Source organism: Aplosporella prunicola (genome assembly GCF_010093885.1).
Source record: "Aplosporella prunicola CBS 121167 unplaced genomic scaffold K452scaffold_1, whole genome shotgun sequence".
Taxonomy (NCBI): Eukaryota; Fungi; Ascomycota; class Dothideomycetes; order Botryosphaeriales; family Aplosporellaceae; genus Aplosporella; species Aplosporella prunicola.
In genome coordinates, this window is record NW_022983529.1 from 564,448 (window position 1) to 590,071 (window position 25,624).

The 25,624-nt window shown below is 55.2% G+C and overlaps 14 protein-coding genes across 14 annotated transcripts; 6 read left to right on the forward strand and 8 right to left on the reverse strand.

Annotated features, from left to right (window-relative positions):
• Positions 1-86: 86 nt before the first annotated feature.
• Positions 87-1,313, reverse strand: K452DRAFT_282179 (uncharacterized protein). Its single transcript, XM_033539544.1, has 3 exons — positions 960-1,313; positions 530-867; positions 87-368 (listed from the first exon to the last, which is right to left on the reverse strand). The coding sequence occupies exons 1-2, from the start codon at positions 1,126-1,128 to the stop codon at positions 530-532; spliced, it is 507 nt and encodes a 168-aa protein (XP_033402908.1). The 5' UTR covers positions 1,129-1,313; the 3' UTR covers positions 87-368.
• K452DRAFT_282180 (uncharacterized protein) lies at positions 89-612 on the forward strand. Its single transcript, XM_033539545.1, has one exon. The coding sequence runs from the start codon at positions 147-149 to the stop codon at positions 348-350; it is 204 nt and encodes a 67-aa protein (XP_033402909.1). The 5' UTR covers positions 89-146; the 3' UTR covers positions 351-612.
• A 608-nt stretch (positions 1,314-1,921) lies between the features above and the next one.
• Positions 1,922-3,931, forward strand: K452DRAFT_304079 (uncharacterized protein; the record flags this gene model as incomplete). Its single annotated transcript, XM_033542787.1, has 3 exons — positions 1,922-2,434; positions 2,590-2,816; positions 3,049-3,931. The coding sequence occupies 3 exons, from the start codon at positions 1,922-1,924 to the stop codon at positions 3,929-3,931; spliced, it is 1,623 nt and encodes a 540-aa protein (XP_033402910.1).
• A 1,149-nt stretch (positions 3,932-5,080) lies between these two features.
• Positions 5,081-6,276, reverse strand: K452DRAFT_282185 (uncharacterized protein). The gene is made up of 5 exons (XM_033539546.1): positions 6,027-6,276; positions 5,850-5,895; positions 5,718-5,747; positions 5,423-5,606; positions 5,081-5,364 (listed from the first exon to the last, which is right to left on the reverse strand). The coding sequence occupies exons 1-5, from the start codon at positions 6,068-6,070 to the stop codon at positions 5,225-5,227; spliced, it is 444 nt and encodes a 147-aa protein (XP_033402911.1). The 5' UTR covers positions 6,071-6,276; the 3' UTR covers positions 5,081-5,224.
• Positions 6,277-6,308: 32 nt separating this feature from the next.
• On the reverse strand, positions 6,309-8,241 carry K452DRAFT_314413 (uncharacterized protein). The gene is made up of 4 exons (XM_033543752.1): positions 8,006-8,241; positions 7,035-7,950; positions 6,872-6,981; positions 6,309-6,815 (listed from the first exon to the last, which is right to left on the reverse strand). Exons 1-4 carry the CDS (start codon positions 8,211-8,213, stop codon positions 6,769-6,771), a joined length of 1,281 nt encoding a protein of 426 aa, XP_033402912.1. The 5' UTR covers positions 8,214-8,241; the 3' UTR covers positions 6,309-6,768.
• Positions 8,242-8,668: 427 nt separating this feature from the next.
• On the forward strand, positions 8,669-10,240 carry K452DRAFT_354652 (uncharacterized protein). The gene is made up of 2 exons (XM_033545903.1): positions 8,669-9,357; positions 9,411-10,240. The coding sequence occupies exons 1-2, from the start codon at positions 8,692-8,694 to the stop codon at positions 9,924-9,926; spliced, it is 1,182 nt and encodes a 393-aa protein (XP_033402913.1). The 5' UTR covers positions 8,669-8,691; the 3' UTR covers positions 9,927-10,240.
• A 249-nt stretch (positions 10,241-10,489) lies between these two features.
• On the reverse strand, positions 10,490-12,037 carry K452DRAFT_261506 (uncharacterized protein). Its single transcript, XM_033538580.1, has 2 exons — positions 11,641-12,037; positions 10,490-11,585 (listed from the first exon to the last, which is right to left on the reverse strand). The coding sequence occupies exons 1-2, from the start codon at positions 12,008-12,010 to the stop codon at positions 10,720-10,722; spliced, it is 1,236 nt and encodes a 411-aa protein (XP_033402914.1). The 5' UTR covers positions 12,011-12,037; the 3' UTR covers positions 10,490-10,719.
• A 129-nt stretch (positions 12,038-12,166) lies between these two features.
• On the forward strand, positions 12,167-13,669 carry K452DRAFT_293669 (uncharacterized protein; the record flags this gene model as incomplete). Its single annotated transcript, XM_033541603.1, has 2 exons — positions 12,167-12,589; positions 12,650-13,669. 2 exons carry the CDS (start codon positions 12,167-12,169, stop codon positions 13,667-13,669), a joined length of 1,443 nt encoding a protein of 480 aa, XP_033402915.1.
• A 736-nt stretch (positions 13,670-14,405) lies between these two features.
• Positions 14,406-14,941, reverse strand: K452DRAFT_3404 (uncharacterized protein). Its single transcript, XM_033545342.1, has one exon. It carries the CDS (start codon positions 14,790-14,792, stop codon positions 14,514-14,516), a length of 279 nt encoding a protein of 92 aa, XP_033402916.1. The 5' UTR covers positions 14,793-14,941; the 3' UTR covers positions 14,406-14,513.
• Positions 14,942-17,897, reverse strand: K452DRAFT_3403 (uncharacterized protein). Its single transcript, XM_033545337.1, has 5 exons — positions 16,317-17,897; positions 16,121-16,264; positions 15,881-16,074; positions 15,384-15,828; positions 14,942-15,322 (listed from the first exon to the last, which is right to left on the reverse strand). Exons 1-5 carry the CDS (start codon positions 17,750-17,752, stop codon positions 15,091-15,093), a joined length of 2,451 nt encoding a protein of 816 aa, XP_033402917.1. The 5' UTR covers positions 17,753-17,897; the 3' UTR covers positions 14,942-15,090.
• Positions 17,505-18,154, reverse strand: K452DRAFT_282191 (uncharacterized protein). The gene is made up of 3 exons (XM_033539547.1): positions 18,076-18,154; positions 17,671-17,962; positions 17,505-17,586 (listed from the first exon to the last, which is right to left on the reverse strand). The coding sequence occupies exons 1-2, from the start codon at positions 18,136-18,138 to the stop codon at positions 17,849-17,851; spliced, it is 177 nt and encodes a 58-aa protein (XP_033402918.1). The 5' UTR covers positions 18,139-18,154; the 3' UTR covers positions 17,505-17,586; positions 17,671-17,848.
• A 1,604-nt stretch (positions 18,155-19,758) lies between these two features.
• Positions 19,759-22,253, forward strand: K452DRAFT_348009 (uncharacterized protein). The gene is made up of 3 exons (XM_033545511.1): positions 19,759-21,044; positions 21,101-21,235; positions 21,310-22,253. Exons 1-3 carry the CDS (start codon positions 20,231-20,233, stop codon positions 22,215-22,217), a joined length of 1,857 nt encoding a protein of 618 aa, XP_033402919.1. The 5' UTR covers positions 19,759-20,230; the 3' UTR covers positions 22,218-22,253.
• An 81-nt stretch (positions 22,254-22,334) lies between these two features.
• K452DRAFT_354657 (uncharacterized protein) lies at positions 22,335-23,933 on the forward strand. Its single transcript, XM_033545904.1, has 2 exons — positions 22,335-23,133; positions 23,187-23,933. Exons 1-2 carry the CDS (start codon positions 22,471-22,473, stop codon positions 23,766-23,768), a joined length of 1,245 nt encoding a protein of 414 aa, XP_033402920.1. The 5' UTR covers positions 22,335-22,470; the 3' UTR covers positions 23,769-23,933.
• Positions 23,934-24,710: 777 nt separating this feature from the next.
• On the reverse strand, positions 24,711-25,385 carry K452DRAFT_211951 (uncharacterized protein; the record flags this gene model as incomplete). The annotated part of the gene is made up of 1 exon (XM_033536188.1): positions 24,711-25,385. A coding segment is annotated over one exon (675 nt), but the record flags the coding sequence as incomplete, so codon positions are not given.
• Between the last annotated feature and the right edge of the window lie 239 nt (positions 25,386-25,624).

The following is a 25,624-nucleotide window of genomic DNA, read 5'->3' on the forward strand; positions in this document are numbered from 1 at the left end:
TGGTGGTAGCACGAGATGAATAGAACAGGTGGAGGAGCTGTCCCTCCGTGTCGATGAAACATTGCAGTGCGCTGAATGATGCGGGGTGCGTGGTGCGGAGAAATTCTATTTTGCGTCATGATCGTGCCCCATAGCTATCATTGGGGATGACTCTTGTCTGCGTGACGCTCATCGACGCCGAGAAAAGAAAGCAGACCCGCGGCTGCTCGCAGCAATTTCAAATCCTTCAACGCCAAACCGCACACTCTACAATCATCATCAAGGAAAATGACAGAAGGGTATCAGAGATCATCAATACATGTCAAGAGAAGGAAGGTCTCAGTGACGACGTTGCCGTACTACGGTGGTGACCCAGCAACGGCCAGCATCTGACACACCGTCAGCCTTTGTGCTACCGACGAGGCCAAAACGGGTCATGCGGCGGCAGCGTGCCGATCTTCACAAGAAGAAAGAAGGAAAAGCGCCGCCGGCATGCACGCCCGAGCCAACAAAGAAACAAGCAAGATACAGAAAAGGAAAGCAGAACTAACTAGTCGTCAACCGGGGTGTGGTGCGGATGCGGGGCGGCGACATGAGCCCGCTCCAAGGTGTTGTTGGGCGAGCAGTGCTGCGACGACTCGGGCGAGCCGTTCAGCGAGTTGGCCGGCGTCGTCTCGGGCGAGACAATGTACAGGTCCTCGTACTGGTTGAACAGCAGGCGCTTGAACCACACGATGCGCGGCAGGCATACGCTGGCAATGCCCGACTTGCTATTGGGGTACTCGGCGTACTCGCTCTTCTCGGCCGCGTTGTAGAGGTCCTCGCGCTTTACCTCCACCCGGCTGTCCCCACGGGGAATCCTCTTGCGCGTCAGGCGCAGGTTCGGGTCTACAGGGTGTGCGTCAATAGATGGATGGATGGATGGATGGATGGATGGACGGGTGGATTGGTTTTTTTATTTTGGGCCGCCGCTGCCCTACCTTTGTCCAAGCTCTTTGCCAGCTCCTCTTTGGAGGAGACGCCCAGGGAGCCGCGGTACTTGTAGACTAGAATGCTGCTGGTGTCCTTGTCGTCGAGGCCGTACTTTTCGCTGTTGCGCGTCAAAGTGGACGCAGCCGAGGTGCTGTTCCAGGTGCCTATGGCCGACATAATGGTGATGAGGGTTGGGTTCTTCCAAAGTGTGCGTGACGTAGGGCGGTATATGTATAGGTGTGGGCGCGGCGCGCGATTTAAACTACCTGGTGATTTGGCGCGCGAAGAATGCGGTGGAGGGTTTGCTTGTGTCTGGGGTTTGCCAGCTACCTTAGCGTCTCTGACGTTGTGTTTGCTCCCCCCAAAACCCAAAGCCAAACGCCACCGCTGATGCAGCCTGCTGACCTGCCAGCATCACCTGCTTGTTGATCTACGCGCCAGCCAATTGGACACCATCACGCGCGTTGCAGACTGAGCCAGGTACCGCACAAGACGCATCATTCAGCCACACCCGCGGCAACAAGAGCTTCGCCCCGAGCTCGCATCATGCGCAACTCCCCGCAGAGGCACCTTTTTTCTTTAAAAGTTGCGTCCCCGCTGCGTGGGTCTGACCGGACTGCTGTACCTTCGCACGCCTGATCGTCGCCAGTCGCCGGGAAGATCCAAGGACGCTTGATAGCTGGGCCGGCGCGCGTTCATGGCGTTTTTGCACGCTAGCCTTCCCGCTGCCGAACCAATCCCTCCGAAGTCCGGTCGAATTATTGATTGTGGCTGGTCTTGTCCGTACGAACGGAGCCGCATGTAGCTGCAATCAACTATATCACGACGTATGTGGGCCTCCTTGCCTCCATATCAGACTCCTCTCCGCGTCCATATCAGACTATCTCTGCATCGTCAATAACTGATTTTTTGCAGCAGGCGAATCCGCCTCAGAACCCCAGACACCACCTTCCAAGCCGTCTCCACCGGCATGGCGCTGTCGGCATTGCACGTCGACCCGTCGAGGGTCCCCGAAAGGCCTGAGAGCATCCGAACCTTTGCCACTCTCGACGATGCCTTCCACAACGGCACTGAATGGTCCCAGAAGGTGGATGATCCCTGGGATCCTGCAATACTGACGCTCGGTAAGCATGCTTCGTACCCATGGAAGCACTTTATAATATTGGTCGGGCTGACTGACAGTGGCACATCAGACGGCGGCGGAATCCGTGGGTACTGCAGCCTCCTGATAGTCCAACAACTCATGCACGAGGTTGCCGCCTGCGAAAACAGGTTAGAGAGAGAAGAGGCAATGGTTGGAGCAGACAGGAAACGAGAAGGAACCTCCACACCACCCTATGAGCCAAAGATATTCAAGGAAGAAGATCTCTTACCATGCCACTACTTCGATTTCATGTACGGCACGAGCACCGGCGGCCTCATCGCGACAATGCTTGGGAGGCTACGGATGAGTGTCCCGCAATGTCTGGATCTTTACCGACAGGTACGTCGGTTGTCGCCCACTGCACCTCGTTATTCTGCTCCCCATCATCTTGATCTCTGTCTGCTCCCCGTCATTACGATCTCCATCTGACCCCCGTCATCATGATCTCCGTCTGCACCTACACGAATATCATCCTGATTTCCGTTTGTTCATAGGTGGGAGACGATCTCTTTGGCAAAAGACGGAGCGTATTGCCCTTGACTACCAAATATCGCACCAAGCCTTTGGAAAGGGCCGTTCAAGAGATCGTTCGGCGGCATTGTAAAATCCATCCAGAAGGCGAGTGTGACGGCAATGACTGGCATCCCTGGAATGTGGATGAGGAGGAAGAGGACCCTGTGAGCTCCCTTTTCCTCCGACCAGCGGAGCGCATCTGTCAAACGTAAGTGCTATCTCCTACAGTCTTTTCCTGTCCGATTGTTAGCATTCAAGGGTATATGCGCCATCTCAGAGATAGCTAGTGGCAGAAAAAGACGACAATAATCAAATTTGCGATACTCGCCAATCGGACGTTGTCCCCAAAACGCAACTTTCCCATATCAAAATCTTACTCTTGCAGCCAAACGCAGAGGAGATGTTGTGTTTCCAACGGGTGTTTCTAACTGATATTTTAGTATCTGCTTAACGGCAACTCACAACGAACGTGTCAACGAAGCGCACTTGCTCCGCACCTATAATCATCAGTACATAAACATTCCCAACTACATTACCCTTTACAACCAAGGTGCCGACAAATTGCGCATTTGGGAAGCGACACGCGCCACATCCGCGGCCCCCTTCTACTTCAAGATCCTCGAAGCCGACATCCGCGGCGAAAAGCAAGGCTTCAAAGACGGTGGCATCCGCGAGAACAACCCTGCCGGCGCCGCATGGTCCGAATTTGTCAGTCTCTACGGAGAAGACCGAAACCCGGCCTTGCTCTTAAGCATTGGAACTGGACGGCCAGACGAATCAGCCGACGGATTTGCAAGCGCTTGGCCTGGCCCCTTTGGCACCAGCGCGCTTATGCGCAAGGTCGCCGAGAAGTTTGCCGTGTTCAAGAATGTGCTGATCAAGTACACTGAAGGCGAGGAGCAGCACCGCGCGATGGTGCGCATCGCCAAGGGCGAGCACACCTGGTACAAGCGGTTGAACGTCGACTCGGGCCTGGAGAAGATGAAGCTGGACGACTGGGAAAAGGGGCCCTGGACGGCCGCCGGCGCTCTAGCAGGACCTCCCCCAGACCGGCTAGGCGCCCAAATCGTGCCCGGCGGCAAGACGCTGACGCGCATGGAAGACGCCACACAGGCATATCTCACGCGCGAGTTCGACCACAAGTACGATACGTACGCGCCACCGTTGACCATGATACGTCAAGCGGCCGAAAAACTGGTGCGACAGCGGCGTGCGCGCGAACAGACTGCGCACCTCGACCCACATCGTTGGGACACATATATGGGAAGATGGCTAACGGGCGAATATACGCCCGAGGCCGACCGCCCCATCGTCTTCGATTGAAGGGAGAACGAGAGCGTGTGTGTGTTTGTGATACCCCTGGTTGTTATTGTCTTTGTGTGATGATTTATCATCATTCTGGTCTGCTTGCGGCGAGTGTCTTTTTGGCCTGGCGTATTTGGGCGTCGCTGCCGCTCAACCACAACATCATGATAGAGATAGAAGGAGAAATGGAAGAGAGTGTAACAAGGAAGAGACAAAGAGAATCGAGAAGAAAGACGGAATGGAAGGAGAGAAAGGGAAATCACCGTATTCAAACCGCGCCGCATCAAAGGCAGCCACGACGAACCAGACCTCGCACACACGTACACACGCGTGCCACCCACGCACGCGACACCGACGACGACGGCGATGCGGGGTGCGAGCAACTCGGGCTGCATCGCGCCCCCTGCCCCTTCCCCGCCATATACGAGATTCTGGGCGTCAACCGGACAGCAATTGATCCGTCTGGACACGCCGAGGAGAGGCATCCTCCAGCCACAGAAGGCTTGGAGCCGTTTGGCTATCTTTGCATACCTCGGCTCTCTGGTCACCGCCAAAACGCGCGCCTGGAGGGGCACTTGACTTGAGCGGGGCGGCTGGGGTGCGCGCGTGAAAGCAGGCTGCAGGATCGGATGGATATGCAGAAGCACCAACACGTCACGGATCGTTTCGCTGCTGCCGTCGTCGTCGTGGGTGCAAGCGATTGCCTGCTGGGGTGCAAGGTGTGCTGCCGCCCGGCGCGGACAAATCATGGATAGCGGGGGGAGTCAGGGTCTCGGTTGTCTGTTGGGTCGACGTCAAGACATCTCGGTGTCATTGGTGGACGCCCGATGCAGTACCGGTGGTGCCGGCTGCAAGCAAGCCTATGTGGCGTTCTGGCACTGTCTGAAATTTTTTGGTTCCCCCCAAGGCTGGGGGGATGCAAACATGGAAAGACCGTGATGGAAAGTCAGCGCTAGAATAATCACGTGCATTCTAATAGTGAACAGAAGAAATAGACCGTAAGATCATGGGGAAAATAAGGGACAGCCACAATCTCTGTAATTTGAACCTCGCATGCAAACTGGAAAGCCGAATCCCTTATACTCCTATTGTCATCAAAAGGCCGGATATGCATCGTGAACGACCCAGAAAATAGGAAGGAGAAAAGGAGACATGAGTGCTTTTGGGAAAAAACACTCCTGTACCGCCACTACCAGGGCCGTCATGATGGAGTGGCGAACCTTCTTGACCATGCCATGTCAACCTGACCTCCCAAGCAAGCAAGCCATGACTGAAGAAAAACCAAGGACACCGTAAGCATGCATATGTCCACTAGATGGCATACTTCCTGGTCCACTCGCGGGCCGTCGCCTCGTACCTGGCACGATCCGTCTTGTAGACGTGTGCGATCTCAGGGACGAGCGGGTCATCGGGGTTGGGGTCGGTAAGCATCGAGCAGATGGAGAGCAGGACTGCGGAATAAATGTCAATCAAAGTTCCTTGTGTGATTTGGCGATCGGGCGATCTCACCCTTGGAGATGGTCAAGGCGGGGCTCCACTGGTCTCTGAGGATATCAAGGCAGATACTGCCGTTGGAGTTGATGTTGGGGTGATAGATGCGCGTGGTGAAGTTGACCTTGGGCGGCTTGAACGGGTAGTCGGTGGGGAAGTGAATGGCGAGGAAGAAAACACCGCCGGAGTAAGGAGAGTCACCCTGTCGCAATACATGTCAGGATGAGTTTTTGGCCATGTCGACGGGCAAGAGCCTTGCGCCTGTGGGCTCGGGCATCCATGCCGCGGCTTCGTGAAGAGCAGAGAGACTTACGGGGCCCATGATGGTGGCTTGCCAGTGGAACTGTTATGAGAAAGGCCGTCAGTCAGATGTCCGCCCGATGCAGCCGGTGTACGGGGGCTTCAAGGATAACGGGCAAGCGTGTGGGGGCGTGGTGGTGCGTACCAGGTCATCGCCGATGGGACCAGCAGAGCAGGACGAGGGAGGGTCACTATTCGGCAGCGTCAGCGGTCGGCATCGAGCATCGTGGTGATGGCCTTGCGCAGCCCCGCACCCGCAAACTCGTCATGCGAGCGGCGGGCGAGGGGCGCAGCGTGGGCGGCGGGCGAGGGGGCGACATACCGACCGAGGTCAGTCAGTTCCTTGTTAATGCGCTTGAGAGCCATGGTCGAAGGAGTGGGTTTGGTGGTGAGCGGATGTGGAGGGAGAGCGTGGGATGCAGCGGGCGGGAGAGCGGTGTTGTTGAAGATTGCAAGCGTCCAGAAGGGAAGTGGGTAGGCTCTGTGGCACTGGCACGGCAAGGATTAGCGTCCTTCCAATGAATCGTGGCTGCCCGACGTGACGTAGCGACGGCAACGGGGTAGGTAGTGAATGGGGAGAGCGAACCTAAGAAAAAGCCCAGTTGCCTGCTTTATTATACCTACATCCCTCGCCCGCCGCCTCAGCCGTGCTCACTCAGCCAAGCTTGACTCAAAGCCCTCCCAGCCCAGCCCGCCGTCACGTGGCGTCCCGGTGTACTCACCTAGTGTGTACCTGCGTTTGGCACTTCCTTTCACCTGCAGCCTTATGTCCGCGTGCATGCGCTACACACGCTGTGCAGTGCAGCACGCTCCCTTTCTGTGTTTGCCTTCACCTCAGGTCTTGGGCCTCTGCATCCTGCCGCTCATGACTACTACTACCTAGCTTGCCCACCTACTAACCCCAAAAACTAACCAAAACCCAGACACCCCCATCTTTCCATACCAGCTCACACAAAAACAGTCCACACCCATCCCGCCGTCTTCCCAACATGCCAAATGCGCCGTGACACGACATAGCGCCTGTGCCTGTTCAACTCCCAACTTCCGACTCGACACGTCTCGATTTAACAAAAGGCTTGGATGCCAGTAATGGCTCTTCCTAATATGAGTGCTGTGGCGATAGCAATCAGTAAACGGCAACCCTTTCACGCCAATCACGACACTTACCGTGGATATCGCTCTGGCCCTCGTATGTCTGTGTGACAAAGAGGTTTGAGACATGTCGCCCGATGTGATACTCGTCACTGACGGCGTTGCCGCCAAAAATCTCTTGCAACCTGTTTCGGGGTTAGCACGCCAAAAACACGATATCGGGGGCTGGACCACATACACTCTCGCGTTGACTAGAGCCCTGTCGCAGTTCTGGCGCTTGATCATGGATATCATCTCTGGCGATGCCTTGCCCTCATCCTTCAATCTGCCAACCTGGTAAGCAGCCAGGATGCCATAGGCTGCATCGGTTGCTGCATCCGCCAGCTTCTTCTGGACCAGCTGGTACTTGGCGAGGGGGTTACCCTTGAACTGTTTTCGTTCAAGCGCGTACGTCCTGGCCCTGTCAATGCAGTCTTCGAGTGCGCCCATGGTTCCCCAAGCAATGCCGTATCTCGCAGAGTTCAGGCAGCTAAAGGGTCCCCTCAGACCCTCGATATCAGGGAACATGTTGGCCTCGGGTACCGGGCATTCATCAAGCTGTATCATGCCAGTAATTGATGCCCTCAGACCGTTTTTGTTGCCAAGCTTAGGCGTGCTCAAGGTGCCGGGAGGGCAATCCTTGCGCTCGACAAGGAATCCCCGGATCTTGCCCGTACTCTGGAGTTTCGCCCAGACAAGCATGACGTCCGCAATTGGGGAGTTGGTGATCCACGTCTTGGAGCCAGAAAGGGAGAAGTAGCCCTTCTTGGTGGGATGCGGCTTAGCCGTAGTCTCCATAGAGCCAGGATCTGAACCATGATTCGGTTCCGTTAAGCCAAAACAGCCAAGGGTCTTTCCCTTAGCCATACCAGGAAGGAACTTTTGCTTCTGCTCCTCAGTGCCAAAGTCGTCGATGCCGCCCATGACCAACGAGCTCTGCACCGACATGCCAGACCTGTATCCCGAGTCCACGCGTTCTACCGCTCGTGTAATAAGGCCCGACGCGACGCTGCTAACACCGGCGCATTCATAACCTTGGATGGTAGCTCCTAGCAAACCAAGTTCGCCCATCTCCTCAAGGATCTTTCTATCGTAATCTTCATTGCGGTAGGCCTCTGTGCAGGGCGAGTTAGCAGGAAGCACGGAAAGCCGGGTTGTTTTAATGCGTACCTAGCACACGAGGAAACATTCGCTCCTGGCAGTATGACTCGGCAGTCTCTGCAATAGCCAACTCTTCGTCGGTGTAGAGATTCTTAGCACCCAATGGGTCCTGCCAGTCGAAGGGTACAGGTGTATGCATATGGCGGCGGGCGGCGGGTACGCTGCGCGCGGAGGCTCCCAATTGCCTTGCGGCATGTCTGTAAACGGGCCTGAACATGGTGGCACAAAGTACAGAGTTAAATGAGATACTAGAGCAAAGTAGAGAAGGACAGAGGCAAGAGGAAATGGGCGTGACGGGAAAGATGGGAGGGATATGTATTGAGGCATTCGGCAACCCCACACCAATCGGTTGCTGCCCGCGCGCCGTCATGACGCCGAGGCTCGGTGCCGTGTGCTACATGTTACGCAACCTTCCTGCCGCAAGACCCTTTGCCGGGGATAGGGCGTGAAAGTGACAAGATAGAGAGAACCAAAGCATTCTTCTGTTAGACTTGCCTATTTCGCACGGCGTGGCCTGCCTCATTGGTTGTAGGGCTGAGCTCCGCGGCGCGCTAGGCTCGAAACGCGTGGTGAACGAGCGAGACGCGCCTTCCTGCGACTGGCGTCATTTCCGCGCTGCCTGCAGCCCACCTCTGTCTTTCTCTCTCTCTCTTCAACCTTCCCTTGTCGCAACCCCCACTAGGTACCGAGCCAAGATGGGTATCAAGCACCTCTTCCAGATCATCTCCGAAAACTCACCAGATGCCGTCAAGACGGGCGAGATCAAAAACCAGTTCGGCCGCAAGGTCGCGATTGACGCCTCCATGAGCATCTACAGCTTTTTGATCGCCGTGCGCTCCGACGGCCAGCAGCTCATGAACGAGACCGGCGAGACCACTTCACACCTCATGGGCATGTTCTACCGCACTCTGCGCATGGTCGACAATGGAATCAAGCCGCTCTACGTCTTCGATGGCGCGCCTCCCAAGCTCAAGTCTGGCGAATTGGCCAAGCGATTCCAACGCAAGTCCGAGGCGCAAGAATCCCACGAGGAAGCCAAGGAGACTGGTACAGCCGAGGAGGTGGAGAAATTCTCTAGGAGAACAGTCCGAGTGACGCGGGAGCACAACGCCGAATGTCAGCGCTTGCTGACACTTATGGGGGTTCCGTACATCATCGCTCCTACCGAAGCCGAAGCTCAGTGTGCCGTACTCGCGCGAGCCGGAAAGGTTTATGCGGCAGCCTCGGAAGATATGGACACTTTGACGTTCGACTCGCCAGTCCTCCTCCGCCACCTCACGTTCAGTGAGCAGAGGAAGGAGCCCATCCAAGAGATACATCTCGACAGGGTTTTGGAGGGATTGCAGATGGACAGGAAACAGGTATGTTTAATACCGCATTACTTTGGTTAGGGTCGTTCTAACTTTTTAATTAGTTCATCGATCTTTGCATCCTTCTCGGTTGCGATTACGTTGACCCCGTTAAGGGGATCGGCCCTAGCACCGCGCTCAAGCTCATCCGCGAACACAAGGATCTGGAAGGCGTCGTCAAGCATTTCGAGACCTCCAAGAAGTACACGCTTCCTGAAGATTGGCCTTACCAGGATGCCCGTCTCTTGTTCCTTGAGCCCGAGGTTCGGGACGCTGACCACCCTGACTGTAATTTCAAATGGGATGCGCCAGACGTCGATGGCCTCATCAAGTTCCTCGTCGAGGAGAAGGGCTTCAATGAGGATCGCGTTCGCAGTGGTGCAGCAAGATTGCAGAAAAACCTGAAGAGCGCACAGCAGAGCCGCTTAGAGGGATTCTTCAAGCCAGTTCCGAAGACTGCTGAGGAGCAAGCTAGTCTCAAGCGAAAGAACGACGAGAAGCTTGCCGACAAGAAAAAGAAGCAGAAGGTTGCGGCTCAAGAGAAAAAGGCGGCCAAGGCCAAGCCTAGGGCTACGGCTTGAAGTTGCTCACATGCATCTGAAGCGCGATCAATTGTAGGGCATAAGTCCCTAAGACGACTGAAAATTGGGCGTTAATATGGTCAATGGCTTAACTGCTAGAGCATTTGGGCGGATGGCGTTGGAGGCTATTTGATGTTTGCTACTGGCATGCGGGAAGTGGGGTTACCACGCGAGCGAAGGCACAGACAAAATAGCTATATTTTTACGGGATAAGGGTGTTATGCTCACTGCTGTTAAGGAGCGGAGAGTTCTTTGCTGCGATGAAATAGCACCACATCATAGCTTAATGCAAAGGACTAACGTCCGTCATCGTCAAGCTAGATTCACTGCCTTCCGAGATAATGATGTTTATGTGGAGTGGAAGAAGAAATACAGTCAAGATGACTATAGTATGTATGTGCTTGAAAACATTCTCGTCCATATACCGGGCCCAGGTTTATAGCTAGTCAAGGACTATTCCATAGGGACTGCTTATATCCTTCCCAATCTCGCTAGACGGTAAATCTTTTTTGACCGTGACGGAAGTTAGTCTCTTGACGTGAGTGAACATTTGCAGGAACTGTGCACACAAAAAGTTGTTTTCTTCTATCAAAATATGGGTATCTATAGGAATCGAAGACCTCCAAGCTCTCGAGTGCATGCATCATCAGGTCTGCCCAAACGCTATGGGCTCTTATATGCCACCTCTGACCCTACCACTCATGGCGCCAAAGACTTACATATACCGACGCAAGATTCTTGGTGACCATACGCCAAAAAGGAATCATTACGATGGCTGTTTTCTTTTGGTAGCTCACGGTCCACTCTCTGTGGGCTGCGGAGGAGCATCGGACTCCATTTTCCAGATCCTGATAGTTCTGTCCAAGCTGGCGCTCACAATCCAGGGCTCCGTGGGGTGCGTGTCCACGCTCAAGACTGGCCCCTCATGGCCCTCTAGCTTTTGCATGATGTTCTTGCTGCTAACGTCCCACAGGATGACGCTGCCGTCCTCGCTGCCGCTGGCTATGAAAGCGTACTGGTAGGGTGCTGTACCGTAAACTCCAAACGCGCCAGTCAAGCTGTACTTGCTGTTCTGATGGCCCTGGTACGTTTTGACGCATTTGCCCTTGCCAGTGATGTAGTCCCATAACCGGATGGAGGAGTCCAGTGTCCACGCGAGTATGTATTTTCCATTGGGCGAGAAGCGGACGGAAGTCACGGGAGCGTTGTCTTCATGGACAAGGGTGCGCAGGCACTGGCCAGTCGATGTGTCCCAGACACGGATTAGGCCGTCGCTGGAGCAGCTGACGACCATTGTGCCGTCGCGCACAAAGTCGACGCCGCCAACCGGGTCAGAGTGTGCGGGAAGCGAGCGCATGACACGTGCCGTGCGGACGTCCCACAGGAACACAGCCTCGTCATAGGAGCCGCTGACAAGCATGTTGCCCTTTGGCGAGATGGCCAGGGAGTATACGTAGTTGTGGTGGCCTACAAAAGGAACCGACAAGTCCTTGCCCGTGATGGCGTCCCACAGCCTGATGTATTTGTCGTCCGAGCCAGATGCAATTATCCTTGAGTCTGGCGCCCATGCGACTATGGAAATACCAGCCATGTGGCCTTCGAGAGTGTGTTGTAGTTTTCCGGTATTCGCGTCCCAAATCTTAATCGTAGCGTCCGCGGCTGCATTCCAGAAGTCAATGATGATGAAACTACAGCAAGACAGTGGTAACTTTACAGGAACTGGCTATCCATCGCCCATCCGGAGAGAATCTTACGCAAGACACGCCTTTTTTGTGACCTCCAAGCTTCAACTTTGCCTTGTATCGCAGCTCCGTTGGTTTGTCCGGCAGGTCGACGCTTGGCGAGCGTTCCGGCGGCGGCGATCGCGAGGATGACGACTGTCTGGATTGAGATCTGGACCGAGAAGGAGACCTGCTCCTGTCGCGCGCGTCTTCCATGTCGGCGTCGGCGTACTGGCGCGGCGTGGGGCGCTCATTCAGTTCGTCGGCATCTGGAGCTTGAAATGGCGAACGGTCGCCCGAGGGCCCGTCATAGTCCTCGTTGGAACGCCGCCTTTCGAAAGACGGCGCGTCGGTATGATTCATGGTGGTTTCGGCGCGGATTGATTAATGCGATGCGGCGGGAGTGGAAGGCAGAGCGTCGGGGGTTTCCAATCGCCGAAGCTGTTCCTGACTGACATCACCGTTGGTACATACGTGGTGGCATCCCGCACGACGCATTGTTTGCTATCTATATTCCCAATGGCTCGGGACGCCCCCTCGCGTTTAAACATCCTTAGCCTCAACTGCTGGGGTCTGAAATTCATCTCCAAGTACCGCAACGAACGCCTGTCAGAAATCGGCAACCAGCTCGCCGACGTCTCCCCGCGCCCCGACATCGTCGGCTTGCAAGAATGCTGGACCAGGCAGGACTACTTAGCCATCCGTGAAAGGACTCAGGACTTCCTTCCATATGGCAAATTTTACCATAGTGGCATCTTCGGCGGAGGCCTGGCAATTCTGTCGAGATGGCCCATCGAGGATAGCAGTATGGTTCGATACTCGCTCAATGGAAGACCGACCGCTTTCTTCAGGGGCGACTGGTTTGTGGGCAAGGGCGTTGCTTGCGCAAGAATCAGGTTTGGCCCGGCAAAGAAGGATGTTGCGGAGGTGTTTTGCACGCATGTGAGTGCTACTGCCAGGAGGGACTGGGGAGTCGGACGACTGACACCACCTTCCATGTAGCTACACGCACCGTACGAGAGCGAGCCAAACGATTCCTACATATGTCATCGCACCGCTCAGGCCTGGGAGATAACAAAGCTGATGCGTGGAGCTGCCGAACGTGGTCACTTGGTCATCGGTCTGGGCGACTTCAACATGATTCCTCTGTCGCTTGCGCACCGCCTCATAGAGACACATTCACCGGTCAGAGACATATGGAGGTTGTTGCACCCGGACTCTTCGGTTGGCGCGGCTAGGGATGCTGTTGAGAAAAGGCGAGGCAAGCCTATGCCGAATGCCGAGTTCAACATCACGGAGAACGGCGCAACTTGCGACAGTGCACTGAACACTTGGAGGTGGAACGAAGCACACAGGAAGAGACTGGAAAAGGGAGAGCCGATAGAAATCGAGCCCACGGTGGATGATCCACGAGCGAAAAGATTGGACTACATCTTCTTCTCCAGTGGAGAGCAAAGTCCAGTCGCGCCTACTTCTGGCACCGACCCTCTCCAAACGTCCAAGGGAGCATGGGGTCTCGAGACGGCAAAAGTAGGCATAACAGGTCGCCACCCTACCCTTCGCTGCTCTCTCAGTGATCACTTCTCCATCGAGGCTACCCTAGTGCGCAATGCCGCCTCAGACGCCGACTCTGCGGTAACCCCCACTTCTGATGTTGACCCTCTTTCTTCTTCATTCCTTCCACTGCCCGTTTATGACGAGATCCTCGCCATGATACACAAGTATAGAGCGCGCGAGTACCGTCAACGGCGCCTGCGCCTTTCTCATTTCGGGGGGCAGCTTGCCCTCGCCATAGCGTGTCTTGTCGGCGTGTGGTGGGCGCCGCACAACTACGTCGCTTTCATATTGATGCTGGTGAGCACGTTAGGCCTTGCAGCTGGCGTGTTGGACGGGCTCATCGGCGGGCTGTTTATGAGCAGCGAGCTGCGATCGCTGCGAGAATTCGAGTGGGAAATTACAAACACGCGTGCTGCAGCGGCGGGAAAGCCGCTGGAAAAGCGGGAGGTGATTGACGGTGTGTGAGAAGCGCGTCTAGCCTGCTACACAAAGTATAGGTGTAACGTCCGACACAGGATGCAAGACCCCGCTTGCCTAGGCACACCACGCGGCAGCCACGCTAGGAAGAGTGCCGTGGAGGTCTCGGACACGCTCGCTCACTCATACACGGATTCCAGTTCCCAGAGCATTGTCCAAAAATAAACGAGGACCAGCACGAGCGGGGTCTTTGTACATTGAGCACTGTGATGGAGCTGGGATTTGAATTTTTATTTTTTATTTTTTTATTTTTTCTTCCTTAGCGCGGCAAGGGTTAAATTGATTAGTATGGTGTTTGTACGCCGGGTGGACGACGCTTCGAGCCGTGCCGTGGCTGCATGGCCCCATCGTGTTGAAGCGGCTAGAAGAGGCAGTGAGTAGATTGATGCACGGCAAGATTCGTGTCGCTGCAAACTTCTGTCCACACGGGAAGTGATCCATGGCCGCGATGATGCGTCAATGCCCGGTGGCTGCATGAGCAATACCCGCGTGTGCGGGGGCAGCGACCCGTTTCCTGTCACGGGCGGTTCGTCCAGCTCCAGATCTCTGAAGAAAGGACCGTCGGCGGACATCGGTAAGGGAGCGGCCAACCCGGAGTCGCACAAACGGCCCAGCATGTACTACCAAATACAAAGTACCGATTCGTCGGCGGAAAACGCGCGCGTCACGCATCGACATGGCCGCCCTTGTCGCCGCCGTTTCATAGGTTTCGAGAATGCGTCATCAGGTGCGTTGGACGTGCGTTTTGTGCTCGCCCGAGAAAAAGCCCTGAGGTGGGCGTTGTTGTGCCGGTGGTGATTGCGGCCCGAGCGGGGTGCGATGGGCGAAGCGGTCAACGGTCCAGCACCGCGCCCTCTTTTGCCCCTCGGCTTCCCGCGCCCCAGACCAAATATGTGCTCGCGTCGAAAAAAATAAAAAAAAATAAAAAATAAAAATAAAAAATAGACAAAAAAGGAAAGTGAGATAGATGATCAACACCGAGTAATGCCAAGACATCGCTGCCCGCCCGATACGTATGATATACATCACAAGACAAAAAAGAAAACAAAAGATATTGCGATGAGCGAAAAAGCAAACCTATGCCGGGACCAGGCGCCGCGCAACCATGCATGTAGACAAAGACTTCGATCGTCAAGGGCCACCGCACTGAGCCTCCAGGGATATGTAGATCGGGTATATGTTGCAGAAGATGGCACGCATCAAAAGGAAACAAAGAGACTTGCTCTCGACCAACGGCGCAGCGCAGTGGCTTAAGCGCCGGGGGCGCGAGGGGTTGCGGAGAAACACGAGGCGAAGCGAGGCAACGCTGCTGCGCGTGACAGTGGCGGCTTCGCTGCCTGAGGTTTTTGCGCGCCTCGCGACAGCCGGCGCCTCATTTTTCGTTTCTCAATCCAAGTTCAGAACCTTGACTATGCGCCAAATGACGCCTCGACCGACGCCGAATCAGACTTCTCGCCGTTGACGCACTTCTGCGTGTTCTCGAGGATGGCGACGTCGACGCGCATCGTTGGTGAGATCGGGATTAAGCGGCGCAGGAACTTAATGGTTCGTTCCATCAATTCGTTGAGGCGTGCCAACGGTATCAGGTCGCGGAGCCATGATCTGCGGACAGCTGCCAAAACGAGCATGTTGCCGAATTGTCTGGTGGAAACGTCAGCCATATCGCTCTTCGCTGGGCGGCGAGCCACGTGTGAAAACTTACGCATGAGCTGTGCCGTAGATGTTGGTGACGATGAGCCGCTGTGAGGGGCTCTCGACCCCATCAAAGGCAAGCGTGCTTTGGATAGCAGCATCGACGCAACGTTTGCTGGTGCTGATGACCTTGTGCCACCGCGCTTCGGCGTTCGTGTCCATGGGAAATCGTGGTGGTTCGTCCGGCGAGCTCGAGCTATCAGACGACGGCACGTACATCTTCACCATCCATCTGGGCGGATCCTTTTGCTGGACCGCCCAGTGCAGAACTGGCCTAGTGATGATGTACTTCGCTCCGTAGTATTTGGCTCGCATGCGTGCCGTATTTATGTCCAGGGCGGGATCGTCGGCATCGTCCCATTGCAGCCACTGTGGCAGAGTATCGCGCCACCCTTGTAGCTGCTCCTCGAGTTGATCGTCCTTTAGGGAGGCCCAGAACGACTTTTTCCGTGCTTCTACTTGATGTCAGCCCGAACCATCCTTTTTACCGCTTGAAGAAATGCATACGTTTACTGTAGAGAGCCAGATGGGTGCGGTTCAAGATCTTACGAAGCTGAATTTGTGCTGAGTAATAAAGCCAATTCATCTCTTCGGGAGGATCCAACGGCATATCGGGATATATCTGGCTAGGGAGTCCAATGCGCTCTTCGTCTTTTGATATTCCGCTAGGGCGAAGATGGCTCATCTCGGCAAGGATATCGCTATTCGATTAGTATCTTCACAAACTGTTGTGGTGAATTTACTCACCTCTCCAACTGCAAGCATGTCCAGAAAAGGAATTTCATCAGGTTCCTCTTCCGGCGATCCGTCGTCACGCCAGGCATAACCTTCCGTAGATCCATGCTGCTTGACGGCTCGTCGGGTGCATCAGGGCGCAACGCATCTTTGTCCCTAATTATGAATCAGTAACGTTTTTTGTAAACGGAATGGACAGACTCCATACTTATCAATCAAGACGCCACACACTCTGCATGCGTAGCAAATCCAGCCCCAGCTTTCCATTACCCTCGCAAGCTGCCCCATATAGAGCGCCGCCAAAACACCGGCTTGACCGTGGGAAAGGTCATTTCCACCGTGTACTGCGCCCAGAATCTCAACCGCATAGGCATAGTACGCAAGGCCAGGGGTGACGTCAATGTTCCTCGCGGTGAAGTCTCGCTTTTCGAAGCTTGGGAGATGCTCTGCGGATGATCGTCGTGACGTAAAGCGTGTTGGACCATCGAAACCTGGTGATGGAATGCTGGCGAGCGTTGAATGTGATGACGCAGGAGATGGCTTGATCGCAGTTGGCGGCGAATCCACTGATGGCTGAAGTCCACTGCCTATCGCGGTGGTCGGGCCGCCGATCGGACCGGATAGATGTGTCTTGTGCTCGCAAATCCTTCCTAGAGCGAAGACCAGAAGGACTATCGCGTTTCCGATAGACCGCTCCACTTGCATGCGTCTGGGCGGCGTCCCTCCGTCCTGGCCAGGGACCAAGCCGTTGTTGGACCGTTTCCTCTTTAGGGGTACGCTACCATAGCGATCCCCATATTGATCTCCAGGCACGGCAAACGGCGATCGAGGGCCGACATTTCCGGGCGCTGGTGGATCCGGGCTGTAACGAGCGATGAAGTTCTCCACCATGACGCTCAAGCGCCCCTTGTCCAAAAATGGTTGCAACGGATGGATGTGTTGCAGATAGCTCTGATGCAGACGCCTAATTGTCCGTAGATCCAGCTTCAAGGTGCCATCTGGATTGAGACCACCCCAGTCCTGCGGTGACGAGCGATGGACCTCAACGCCTGCGGTGGGCGTGAACCCAAAGCCCCAGCCGTTGCTGTCCCTTGGAGAAGGAGCAGGTGTCGTGTCGTCCTCCGTGGTATCTGCCGCAGGGCTGCCACCGTGTCCGCCGTCATACATATCTTCTCCTTCGCCCCTTCCATACAGCCGCAAGAGTCCACGGTTTTCCTCCTCTTCCCTCGCATAGTTGGCTCCGGTAGGACATACGTCTCTAAAGAATGGCTCCATGGATTCCCACTCAGATAGAAGTTGATGGGCGGAAGTGGTGTGGTCGGCGGGTAACGTGATTTCTCCTTCAAAGATATCCGGCACTTGGCTTTGTTTGCTGCTTTCAGGCGAAGTCGCGTTCGGAGGCGGCGCTGAGAATTTCGGCCCGGCTAATGTCCTGGCTGCTGTGTGCGGTGGCGGTTCCGACGAGGTGTTTTCTCGGACTGGATCATACACACTTCCTTCAGCTTCTTCCGCAACAACAGGCGTGGGCGCAGGAAACTGGTCAGATGGAGTCTGTAGCGTACCATCTCCACTCTGCTGACCTCGAAGTTGCCGCTCTATTCTGTCAAGTCGACTTGGAATGGGCGAGAACTGATCCACGAGCATGGCAAGCTTCGTCGAAATGTCGTGCAAAGTGCGATCTTGCCTGTCAATGGTGTGTGGGTGAGTAGTGCGCTCTCGGCAACGGCGCAGGCTTCTAACTTACTTTGGTGGCGGTACTTCCTTGTACTCGCACTTGAGCCCGGATTCACGGCAGAACTGACAAGGTCTTGCTTCGTCGCACTTCTGCTTGCGATTTCGGCAATTGTTGCAGGCCTGTACCTGCGTCAGTGAAGGAAAACAAAATATATCGAAATTACCAGGGAGAAAAGAAAAAGGAAAGATAAGAAAAAAAACTAGAAAAATAAAAAATGCTGGTCATGACGCACCTGAACAGCTCGCACCTGGCGCTTCCGGCTAGCACCAACGTAGTCTGTGCCTGGAGCGTACATGCTGGGTTGAGGATAGGGTGAAGGATGGTAGCCTTGGGTGGGACCTAATGGTGGGCCATTGTATTGATGGTGAGGAGTCGGCGGCGGGGGGTAGGCCGGCTGACCGGTGCCGTTCATGTGAGGCTCAGGGTTTTGATACGCGCCTGGGTGGTGTCCATGTTCCATGGGAGGGTGTGTGCTGTCCGGTGGCCCAGTTACAGCGATTGGACGTGGCCGGGTGTCGATGGGCGAAGGTTGGTTCGGGTTGCTGGGCGGCCGCGAGAGGGACTCGAGGGAGTACGATCTCGAGGGAGGCACACTCACCGGCGGCGCATTGACTGGTCGGTGTTGCGGATGCTGGTAGCCAACGGGCTCTGGCAGGGCTCGCGGGGCTCGAGGGCCAAGAGGCGTGCCCGGCAAGGATTGCGGCTGAGCTTGGAGCGGTGGCGGCGGCAGCGTATGGGGAGGATAGTGGGGATGCTGTGGCTCAGGATACTGATGAAGCAGGCGCTGTGCAGCAGCAGCAGGCGGAGGAGGAGGAGGAGGAGGAGGAGGAGGAGGCGCAGTGTGAGGGTAGTGAGGATCCAAACGGGGACGTTTGACGTCTGGACCATCGGCTTCCATGCTTATGTTGGCGCAACGGACCTGGCCATGCGCACTGGGGCCCGATGTTCAGATAGGCAAGACAAAGGACGACCTATGGTGCGAGGAAGGCTTCCAGCAAGTCAGTCTACAGAAGGGAAATGAGAGGGCCCAATGCGCGTCATAGCTAACAGTGTCGAGGGCAAGGATCCGGCGCTGGCTCGATCAGCGCCAAGCGAGGGAGTTGCTACGTCGAAGGCAAGCAAATCATGCAAGACACGAGGAGGCGGCGGGAGGGTCGCGAGGAGGGAGGACCGAGGAAGGGCCAGACGTTGCCGGAAGCCAGGCGGGAGAGACAGCCTCTTACCATGGAGCTGGAAAAGCCTGCTCCAAGGGGGTGATCAGACGGTTGACGATCATGGAAGGGGAGTCGAGGAGCTCAGAAGAGCAGGGCGGCGCTAGAGCGTGGCGCTGGCGGGCGAGGGCGCAGGCGGGCTTGCGGACGGACAGGAAGCGGGGCGAAGCTGAAGCACCGGAGCTTGCGAGCAGGCATGCGCGGAGATCAGGAACGCGTCGAGTGGTGGGCGTTGCAAGCTTTTGGCGCGGCGGGTGAGGTTTGCGCGGGCGACACGACTCGCACAAGCACCGCATCTCCGGCCTGGGCAATCAAAGGACCCGGCTTTCTGGGCCTTGGAATCCTGTAGCGCGGCCATGCAGTGTCAGCGCTGGGCGAGGCGTGCAGTGCCGGGGGCAGCATCGGGGCCCGTCTGGGGCCTTGCGACTGGCGCGCCCTTCTCGGCCGTCGGATCAGCTCGGCAGCAAAAGAAACGAGGCGGTGGGGCGACGGCGAGCAGCGGTCAGTTTCCACGTGGACGACACGCCCAGTCACACGACTGGTGAGCTGGCCATTGTTGATACTGCGGGTGGGTGTGTGAGAGAGGGAAATCTTGAGACCGCCTCAGTGGCGAGGCTCTTCGGCTCCCCGGTGGGGTCAGGCAAGATAGACGAAGACGGAGGAGTCAGATTCCCGCCTAACCGGCTAAAATATGAGATCTCTCGTTTTTTTTTTTTTTTTTTTTTCCCTTGCCCTGCCCGCCCTGATCCAAGCGGGCAGTGGCAGTGCCGTCCAGTCACGTGCGTGCCTCTCATCAGTCTCCCGTCCTATCATCCACCCATCCATCCATCCATCGTCGACTTCACGTATCGTACAGACAGACAAACATACAGACAGTCCCGACAGACAACCCGACAGACAAACACCTGGGTACTTGTGCAATGCTACTACATACACTTACCACCAATACTAGCTCCCCGCCTTCTCTCTAACTAGCGTGCCGTTGGACTAGTAACTGCCCCTTGGGTTCAACGGCAGCCATGGCTCCTTCCTCCGTGCTTCCACACCCGCACACACACACCCACACATCCCTCCAATTCTCCCTCAACCTCCCATCATCTTCTATGATCCCACCGCCCCGTCCCTGTGATCAGCGAGCCGATCCGACCCATCCGCCCCTAAGTTAGCGTCTTCTGCATGCCTTCCATCATCCTTCTAGCGGCGATTGCCCTGGCCACGCTTTATCTCTGCAACACGTACAGATGCTTCGCCGCGAACTTGGCCGCCGCCAAGCGCTCCGGCCTGCCATACATCCTACTACCATGGGACAAGTTTAACGTCATCTGGATGCTCACTGGGGACTTTTGGTTCCCCTTGCTGCAAAAGCTCCCAGCAACGTGGACGCACCCATGGCTTCCATACTTGCAGCCCGAGTGGCTCTACGAGCGCAAGTACGAGCCCTTCAACACCATGGGAAGCGACGCTATACTCTTCGTCGCACCAGGTGGGAACCACTGCTACATTGCCAATGCTGAGGCAATCGCGGACATCACCGCCCGCCGTGCGGATTTCCAGAAGCCGCTAGAGAGGTACAAGGACGTCAATCTGTACGGTACCAATGTCGTCGTGTCGGAGGGCTCGACTTGGCGTCGCCATCGCAAGATCACGGCGCCTTCGTTCAGCGAGAAGAACAACCGTGTTGTATGGGATGAGTGCTTGCGTCAGGCAAGCGCACTGCTCGTCCATTGGACAAATGGTAATTCCTCAAGCGAGACGGTGAATGACGTTGAGTCGGATATGATGAGTGTTAGTTTGCACATCATTAGCAAGGCAGGCTTCGGTGTGCGCGTCCTATGGCCACACGAAGAGTCCTCGGGTAAAGAGGGGGATGCGTACGCGCAGTTCTCCAGCACGAAGCCTTCTCCTGGACATGCCATGTCGTACAAAGAAGCCATGAGTAAGCTTATGAAGAATGTTATATGGATTCCCCTACTGCCAAGATGGCTTCGAGGTCAGATCTCAGGTTGCGAGATGTCTAGCAAACGTGCTGTAGCTGACTACGCTCAGACGTCTTGCCTTTCGAGGGTCCGAGGATTGCCTCTCAAGCGTACGACGAATGGGGACAATACATGACTGAATTATACACGATGAAAAAGGCGGAGATACGCGAGGGTAAGAGTACGGAGGGTCTCGACTTACTCGGTATGTTTTGTTTTTGTTTTTTCTTTCCTCGTCAGAGGCGCTGCCACTGGATGCATTCTGACGTGCTTCGACAGGTGCTGTAATGAAAGGGGCGGGGCTCAATCGGGAAACTCTTACCTCATCCGAGATGCCAGAGCAGCAATTGAGTGAATCGGAAATACTCGGTAACGCATTCGTCTTTATGCTTGCGGGCCACGAGACGACCGCCAACGCAATGCATTTCTCATTGGTGTTCCTTGCCCTCAACGTGACTTGCCAGCGGAGTCTCCAAAGAGAGCTTGCAGCAATTTTCGGAGACCGGCCAGTGGCCGAATGGGACTACGATCAGGACTTTGCGAAAATGATGGACGGTATGACAGCAGCAGTCATGTATGAGACTATGCGCCTCGTACCATCGGTCACTGGAATACCAAAAACTACAATGCGAGGCAGTCCGCAGCCATTAACGGTGAATGGCCAAAGCGTAGTTATCCCGGCCGAGTGCATCGTTTCTCTCGACGTCCCTGCAACACATCACAACCCGAGGTATTGGCCCACAAGGCCAGACGTCTCCGCGCTGCCTGCGGGTGAGGATCTCGATGAGTTTAAGCCCGAGAGATGGCTGATGGACAAAGCTGCCGGAGACAGGGGAGTACGCCCTCTGTTCAAGCCTGCGAGTGGCGCCTTTCTGCCGTTCAGCGAGGGCCAGCGCTCTTGCATGGGTCGACGATTCGCGCAGGTTGAAGTCATGGCAATCCTTGCGGCGATATTTCACGGTCACAGCGTGGAGCTTGCGGTGGATGACTTTGCGACAGACGAAGAGGTGGAAAAGATGCCAAGGGGTGGTCGGCAACGAGAAGAAGTGTGGCGAAAAGCGGCAGACCGAGCAGTCAAGCTTCTAAAGCATGGCATGGGAAGCGTCATCACGCTGCAAATGCGCAAGGGACACGTCCCACTAAGAGTAGTTAGAAAGGGTGAGGAGCGGTTTGACGGTGCAGGGTAGCGGGTAGCAATAAATGTACCTAGGTACAAAAGTCCCAAAGTGTAGCCGCGGGTGCACGGGCCGCCACTCGAAGACTCATCGCACCACCCCCAGAAGGCCTGTCGCGGGAATTCAGTCATACCCGACAATTGCTCGTCCTCGACACACCGACGCCTGCCCTCCACCAGCAACGCGATTCTGCGCCTGCCTTTTTCTTTTGCCCCTGCCAATCGCCCACTTTTCGCGCACAACCGCGGGGTCAAATAACCCCACCATGGCCGACACCACGACCCCGGAGGCGAAGCTAGCCCTCATCTACGCGAACCTGGCCGAGAGCCTGAACCCCGAAATCATTGACGATGTCGTCAAGAAGCAGGACAGGCCTCTCAAAATTTACTGGGGCACGGCGACGACCGGCAGGCCGCACTGCGGCTACTTTGTCCCCATGCTGAAGATTGCCCAGTTCCTCCAGGCGGGCTGCCATGTCAAGATCCTCCTCGCCGATATCCACGCCTTCCTCGACAACCTCAAGGCCCCCATCGAGCTCGTCAACTACCGCGCCAAGTACTACAAGCTTGTCATCACCGAGTCGCTCAAGGCCGTCAATGTGCCCGTCGACAGGCTTGAGTTTGTCCTCGGCAGCGAATACCAGAAGTCGCCCGATTACATGATGGACCTGCTCAGGTTGAGCACCATGACGACCGAGCATGACGCGAAGAGGGCTGGCGCGGAAGTCGTCAAGCAGACAGACAACCCCCTCCTGTCCGGCTTGATTTACCCACTCATGCAGGCGTTGGACGAACAGTACCTAGACGTGGATGTGCAGTTTGGTGGCGTGGATCAGAGGAAGATCTTTGCGTTGGCGAAGGAGGCGCTGCCGAAACTGGGTTACAAGGAGAGGGCACATCTTATGAACAAGATGGTTCCAGGCCTTCAGGTGAGCAATTAATGCGCCGGGTTTGGCGATCAATGGGCTTACGATCTGTGCAGGGTGACAAGATGTCTTCTTCGGATCCCGACTCGAAGATTGATCTTCTGGATGGACCTGAATTGGTCAAGAAGAAGCTGAAGAAGGCTTTCGCCGAGCCCAAAAAGGTCGAGGGCAATGGTCTGCTGTCTTTCATTGAATATGTTTTGATGCCGGCGGGTGTCCTCGAGGGTGGCAAGCCCATTTTCACAGTTGAGCGGAGAGAAGGAGAGCCATTGGTCTACCATGATGTCCAGAAGTTGCACGATGACTACAAGGCCGACATTCTGACGCCCCAGCTCCTCAAGTCCGGTGTCACGGATGCTATCAACAAGCTTCTTGCACCCATTCAGAAGGCTTTTGCGGCTTCACCGGAGTGGCAAGAGATTGAGAAGACGGCTTACCCGCCCCCAGTCGCGGAGGACAAGAAGAAGGTCAAGAAGGTCAAGAACAAGGGTACCAAATACCCCGGTGGCGCGAAGAACGTTGAAGCGCAGCCGGATGGCAGTGTTGAGGGACAAGGCAAGCAAGAAGTTAGCGTGGGTACGAGCGTCGAGGACGCCATGAACAAACTTGAACTGGCGAAGGAGGGGGTGGAGGCATGATACCCTGGCCATCCGATTTGGTTCGATAGAGATAGTGTGAACAGGTAATGACCGCAAAAAAGACTGGTGAGAGAACGTAGTATGTTCTTGATTAAAAATTAGAAAAAGTATAAAATATCTTTGATCTGATCGTCGTAGTACGATAATAGGCTTAAAAATCCTCCGACTTTAGATCGTATCAGGCTGCTTACTTGAATATTTGCCATCATTATTTAATCTGCTAACAAACAACGCTCTTATGCGCGAAGGCAGTTGATACTGACAACTTAGACACCGGTTCACATATTGCTGCCGGTACTATAAGCTTGCAAGCTACCTACGTGCTGTCTATCAAATCGACTTTCGCATTTTACACTTGTGCCGAAGATCATTACATGTGTAATGTTAAGCCTGTATCCTCCCCGACCTATAATCTAGCCAACAGCAAGGTATAATAATGTTCGAATTGGGAAACATCGGTGGGTAAAAGTGAATATTGATAAAGTTCTAGTCTAGTCCACACCACTGAAGCAAGACCGCCTAAAACGGGCACATCTAACAAAACCAACCATTAATATGGGGGTATTTCCTTCACCTAAGGAACAATCAAGACAAAAGCAGATATCGTACAGTATTGAACGTAGCACGTGCCCTCAATCAATGCCTTTCCTATTAAAACAGGGTTGTAAGTCGTTAACATCGAGGCTAAAAAGCGCAAGCGATAGATCTAGTCGAGGATCTGGACCACAGCTACAATGCTGCGAAAGCGTACGCCACGGCGCCAAACACGACCATTGGGGCTGGACCGAAAATTGGTGCAGCACCATCGGAAGCAGAGGCCGCGGCAGCCGAAGCGACTGAGGCGGACGTAGTTGCAGGCTGGACAGTCGTAACAACAGTCTCGTGCGCCGGAATAGTGGTGGCTTTGGTGATGGTAGTAGCGGGAACAGTAGTTTCAGGTATCGTAGTAGGGGTAACGGTTGTCGAGCCGGCGATGGTTGTCCCGGAAACCGTTAGGGCCTTGACGGTCGAGGCGGGGATTGTCGTGGGCTGGATCGTAGTTTCAGGGACCGTAGTGGTGTAGACAACAATGGTACCGAGAGCACTAATGGGAATGGCGCTACCGACACCCGATGCAGTGTACAGAGGAGGAATCGACAATGTTGCCGTGTTCGGCTTGTCCGCGGCATCGGAGGAGTAGATGTTTCCCGAAGTTCCATTGTCCGTGTAGTCACCAGTGAGGAGGTTTACTGATGAGCCGTCGGTCCTGTTGTAATTGCCAGAGACAATGTTGCCCGACGAGCCGTCTGGAAAAATGTAGTTGGTAGTGAACTTGTCGTAGCAGAACGGGATCGAGAAATCGGCCAGCGTCAGGCAGCTCGTGCCTTGGGCGCAGCAGAAAGAACCCGAATCCGAACTGTCATCGCCATCTTGCGTCTGCTTGACGGAAAAGCTTTGCCCCTTCACCGAGGAGAGGAGACTGGTGTACAACGAGGATAGCTCCGAGCCTGTCTTGGGCAAAGCCGATGACGTAGCACCCGAGGGATTACAAGCTTGGAGACCGGAGTCCCGTATGGCTAGAGAGAGCGGGCTGGCGGCAGACAGGCCGGCAGTTAGCAGCAGAGAGGCCTTCATGGTTGATTAAGATTATTCGGTGGAGTTTGAAAGCGAACGTATGTATGAGCGAGTGTAGTAGACGTCAAACGAGAGACGGACAATGGCAACGGGGCACGAGGGCAAAAAAAGGGCGCCGAGTCGGCGTATATAAAGGCTGGAAAAAAAGATGGGCTCGCCACAGGCGGATCCTCCAACAGGCAGGCGCGTAAAAGTGGTTTATTTTTATTTATTTTTTTTAAATTTTTTTTTTTTTTTTTTTT